The sequence below is a fragment of the Austrofundulus limnaeus genome, unplaced genomic scaffold (assembly GCF_001266775.1).
Source record: "Austrofundulus limnaeus strain Quisiro unplaced genomic scaffold, Austrofundulus_limnaeus-1.0 Scaffold277, whole genome shotgun sequence".
In the NCBI taxonomy this organism is placed as follows: domain Eukaryota; kingdom Metazoa; phylum Chordata; class Actinopteri; order Cyprinodontiformes; family Rivulidae; genus Austrofundulus; species Austrofundulus limnaeus.
In genome coordinates this window covers 168212-173020 of record NW_013952679.1, presented here as the reverse complement: position 1 = coordinate 173020, position 4809 = coordinate 168212, and the positions used below count along the sequence as shown (strand labels likewise).

The following is a 4809-nucleotide window of genomic DNA, read 5'->3' as shown; positions in this document are numbered from 1 at the left end:
CCTTTGAGGAAATGTATTTTCAGATGCCAAGTAAACTGCATCACAGCGCACACGCGAAACAACGCTCCCAGACCGAAACTCACGGGACAGAAGTGGAAGGTGGTTCTAAAAGAGACAGAGGCCAATTTCAAGGCGTTTAGAAGAGGAAGTGATGAGAAGATAAGTTTATTTTCTATTTAAACATAAAAACAGCATTTTAATAACAGCTAAAGGTGACATAGATACTTTATTATGGTATAGTATTTAAATATATGCCTGTGAAACACATAATATTGCCCCTTTAAAATAGTCAGTAGAGGGTCTGAAAACTTGCTAAATATAGTGAATAATTAGCTAAATTGACACCGCTGTGTTCCGCACTCTACCAGCTCAGCCCCAAAACAAAACAAACAAACAAAAAAAAAGTCCGGTCACGACGGTGCTGATCTACCCACAAAYGARCTGTGGAGACACACCTCCACCTCCACCTGTGAGCAGAACCAAACAGTCATATTTGACAGTGCAGGGGGGTCCAGGGACTCCAATGCTCAGCGGGTTCTGCTATRARCTCCTTCCTGGTTTCAAGCACTGCGAGAAGGATCAGTCCTCACATAACACTCAGCTGCAGACCACCTGCTGCTGAYTCATCCATGATGTGATGTAAATGTAACATTATCTATGGGCCAGAGGTTCTCAAACTGGGGYCCCAGGACCCCCAGGGGTCTGCGAGAGGTATCTTGGGGGTCCTCAAAAAATTACACTAAATTGTTACTTTTGGTTTTTATTTTTAAAAATGCGTGGAGAACAATGGGCCTCACGCAAGAACCGTTCGTACACACAGATTTGGTCTTAAGTTGTGCGTACGAGTGATTTAGGAGAATTTGTGGCATTCACCAATGTTTTCATATTCTACGATTTTTTTCAGATACGAACAAAATTCACGAGTGGTCCAGACCTGTCGTATATTTTACGAGCAGTCAGTCTGCTGTNAAACAAAAAATAAAAAACAATAAAAAGACATACAATAAACAGCAAAATAAAAACCTCCTTCTCAGAATCGCCACCTTAATGTGGCAGAAGGGTTTGAGTAACCTGGTGATCCTGGGGACTATGTTGTCTGAGGAATCAACCCTTGCTAGAGTGTCCCGTGGTAAACAGAAGTCAGGGGAGAGGTCAGTATAAGAGTGATTCAAAACTTTATGATGGACAGACGACATCTGCAGCAAGAAACCAAGGGGGTTTCCTCTCTTGTGGCTTTGTGCTGCAGGAGGGAAGGTTCTGACTGCTGTKGGGCTTATGCACCAAACATTAGTTCAGATTACCCAGCCTTTTTGGAGTCCTTGGATGGTGTCCTGAAAGGGGTGCCGTCTGGAATTGGGTGAGTGTGAGGTACATCCTCCCTGATCTAAACCTGAATAGTGTTGTGTTATTGGACTTCTGTGCTAAGCACAGGTTGTCCATAATAGACACCATGTTTGAGCATGGGATGGTCCATAAGTGTACTTGGTACCAGACCACCTTAAGCCAAAGGTCAATGATCGATTTTGTAATCGTGTCATTTGACCTGCAGCCCTATGTCTTGGACACTCTGTGGACCAGCCTGGACCCCAGGACAACTAAAGATCTGCTGGTGAAAATTCTCAGTCATCCAGGTCATGATCAATAAAAAAAGGTTAAAAAACAAAAACAATTGGAATTCTACTCTGACGATGAAAACATTTTTAATCAATTAGAGCTGAAAGGCCTATGGTGAGTAGTAAATAGTTTTATGAAGTTTAAAAAAAATCTAATTATGAAAGATAAAAACTGTCATTTTCTGGTCAAGGGTATTGTTAAGGATGAAACGGTAAAGTTAATTAAAACAATTAATGATAAATCTTGTGGATTAGATAATATGGATGGAAGGCTGCTTAAGACCTCCTCCAACCTTAATAGATAAAACTTTGTAATTTTTTAAAATTTGTGTTTTGTTGAATCGATTTCCTGATTCATGGAAAACGTTTAAAGTTATTTCGTTGTTAAAAAATTCTTAAGAACCACTGACAGGACAAAACAGCAGAACTATAAGTATCTTACCTATCCTGAGTAAACTGTTGAAAGGATTTGCATTTAAACACATTCAGCATTACTTTAACATATACTGCATTAACTCTGATATCCAACATGCTTATAAATGTTACTCTACATGTATGGCACTGGCAGCTCTGACTGATGATTGGTTAGAACAGATTGATAGAAAACAGTTGGTAGGTGTTGTGTTTCTTGATTTCAGTTCTGCCTTTGATATTGTTGAAAATGAAGTGTTACTTATGAAAGGATCTGCCTACGGCCTTGATAAAGCAGCTTTTAACTTTATGTATAATTATTTATGTAATAGAAAACAATGTGCTATGTGGTTTCTGTTCCAATGTTGAGACTCTTCAATGTGGAATTCCACAAGGCAGCTGCCTGGGTCCTCTGTTTTTTAGTATTTATGTAAATGACATGCCATAAGCATTAGGTAAGGCATCCATTATTGAATTTGCAGATGATACAACAATATATGTATCATCTAACAGCCTGGGTTAGGTAAATGAGATGTTACAGCAGAAACTACTGTGTTGTTGAGTGGGTAACAGAGAACAGGTTAAAACTAAATGTGTCAAAAACAAAGCTGATACTTTGTTTTTGGGTTACTGGGCGCTAAATATTCTATTAGACAAACTCCATTGTYTTATTTATTATTTATTAATCATTTATTTACCCAGGCAAATCCTAATGAGATCACTAATCACTTTTGCAACGGAGGCCTGGACCTGAAGGCTTGACCTGTTGGTCATGTTTTTGTTCTGTAAGAGGAAACCGGAGAAAACCCACACTAGCACGAGGAGAACATGCAAACTCCATACAGGACCTTCCTGTTGTGAGACATCAGTGCTAACCACTCAGCCGTCAGCTGCCAGTGTTAGATATTTATTTAAACAGACAACACATAGAACAGGTTAAAGAAGCTAAACTGCTGGGAGTTATAACTGATCAAGTAATATCATGCTCCACACACATTTACGTAAGATAGTGACTAAACTTAGTAGAAATATTTCAATAATTCCATGTATACATATTTTATGTCTCCTGAAATAAGAAAATTGGTAACATAGTCTATAGTTTTGTGTCACCTTGATTACTGACCTGCTGCTTCAAAAACAGATCTGGACAAACTGCAGATAGTTCAAAACAAAGCTGCAGGATTAGCACTTGGACATAATTATTGGAACTAATGTTATTTCATGCATCAAAGACTGTTATGGATGAAGGTCGAATGCAAATTTTGAGTGAACTTTTAAAATGTCGCAGAAAAAAAAAGAATAAATGCATGTCAGACGTGTTTCCATCAACTGGCTTGGAATAAATCAACCAGGCTACACAAACTGTAATCATGTCAGACTTATTTTAAACATGTCTGTAGTAAACAGGAAGTAAAGTCACAAACTCACAGGGACACATCTCAGGACAACGGAGGGACGTTATCAGGAACCTGTTGCTACTATCAGGAAAGTTGTGATTATTCTGTCATATCAACTTGTATTGGTGATGTTACTGCTGTCTGGAGACGTAGAGAAAGAAATGTGATTCTCTTCACATTATGGAGAAGGAGGAGGGTCCAGCTGCAAGTCACTACAATTATTGGAGAGTGGGAACAGCTGACTGAGGTAAATGTTTACTACGTCAGAACTTATTCAGCAAATCTGTTTCCATCTCCCAGTTTCATTCTCTTTTTCGAAAAATCAAAAAAAAAAAAAAACCCACCTCAAGCAAGCATAACAATTTTTTTGTGAAACTGAGGAAGTCTTTGTGAATTTTGCTGTTTCCATTCACCTTTTTCTAATGCAACACTTCAAAATGCTCATAAAAGAATCCTCATGTAAACACTGCTRGTGTGAGTCGGTCCTGACCTGCTGGCTCTCCTCGGTCAGGGTGCGCAGAGAGTTCATGATCTCCTCAGCTTTAGATGCATCGATCAGACCTGCGCTGAAGGCAGACACGCTCACACATGCTACAGAGTACGACAACACCTGGACACAGAGAAAAACAGGAGATTGTTCACAACAAGTTACACACAATTCTGAAACTTCACAGGTTCAAAAAAAATCTAAAATAGTTACAGTATGTGATCCCTACAGTTTACCAGATTTGTTCTGACTCACTCTGCTGTTGTCTTTAGTCTCTCTCCTCTACGTTTGTTATAATTACTTCTATCAATAACATCTTTTCTTTGTCTCTCTTCCAGAGGAAAATACACCTGGACCAGTTCTTCTGTGCTTCTCCATGCCTCTTTTCTGTCCCCAGACCCAGCAGGTCGAGGCAGATGGACACCTGTCCTGAGCCTGGTTCTGGTTCTGCTGGAGGTTTCTTGCTGTTAAACCGGAGTTTTTCCTCTCCACTGTTACCAATGTGCTGCTCAGGAGGGGAGACAGTGATGAAGTGAAGATTCAACACAATCTGCTGGCTTTTTTAGATTGTTTTTGTACAGAGACCGGAGACAATATGYGTCTCAGGCCCGCCTCTGTCAAACTGACACTTGAGCTGGAATGACAGAAGGATGTGAGCAGTCTGGAGCAAGGTGGCCCAGTACTCATACTCCTCATAAAMCTGTCTGCGCTCAAGTTTCATCAGCTGTGAGCTATGGGCAATTCATTTACACTACATTATTATGAGATCAATCTTGTGCCAGCAGGAATTGAATTTGAATTTCTGAATTTGAATTTGAATGCATTGGTTTGAAAATGAATTTTACTAAATTGAAACTGAATTTAATGATTTGAAACTGAATTTAAAGTTTAGAATTTGAAT

General features: G+C 39.4%; 1 protein-coding gene across 1 annotated transcript in view; it reads right to left on the bottom strand.

Moving 5' to 3' along the window:
- Positions 1–4809, bottom strand: part of focad (focadhesin) — a gene marked incomplete at its 5' end in the record, with an annotated part of 114289 nt that overhangs the window by 26764 nt on the left and 82716 nt on the right. Inside the window, 1 exon segment of the mRNA XM_014021068.1 lies at positions 3912–4031. Coding sequence (XP_013876522.1) covers positions 3912–4031 — 120 coding nt within the window.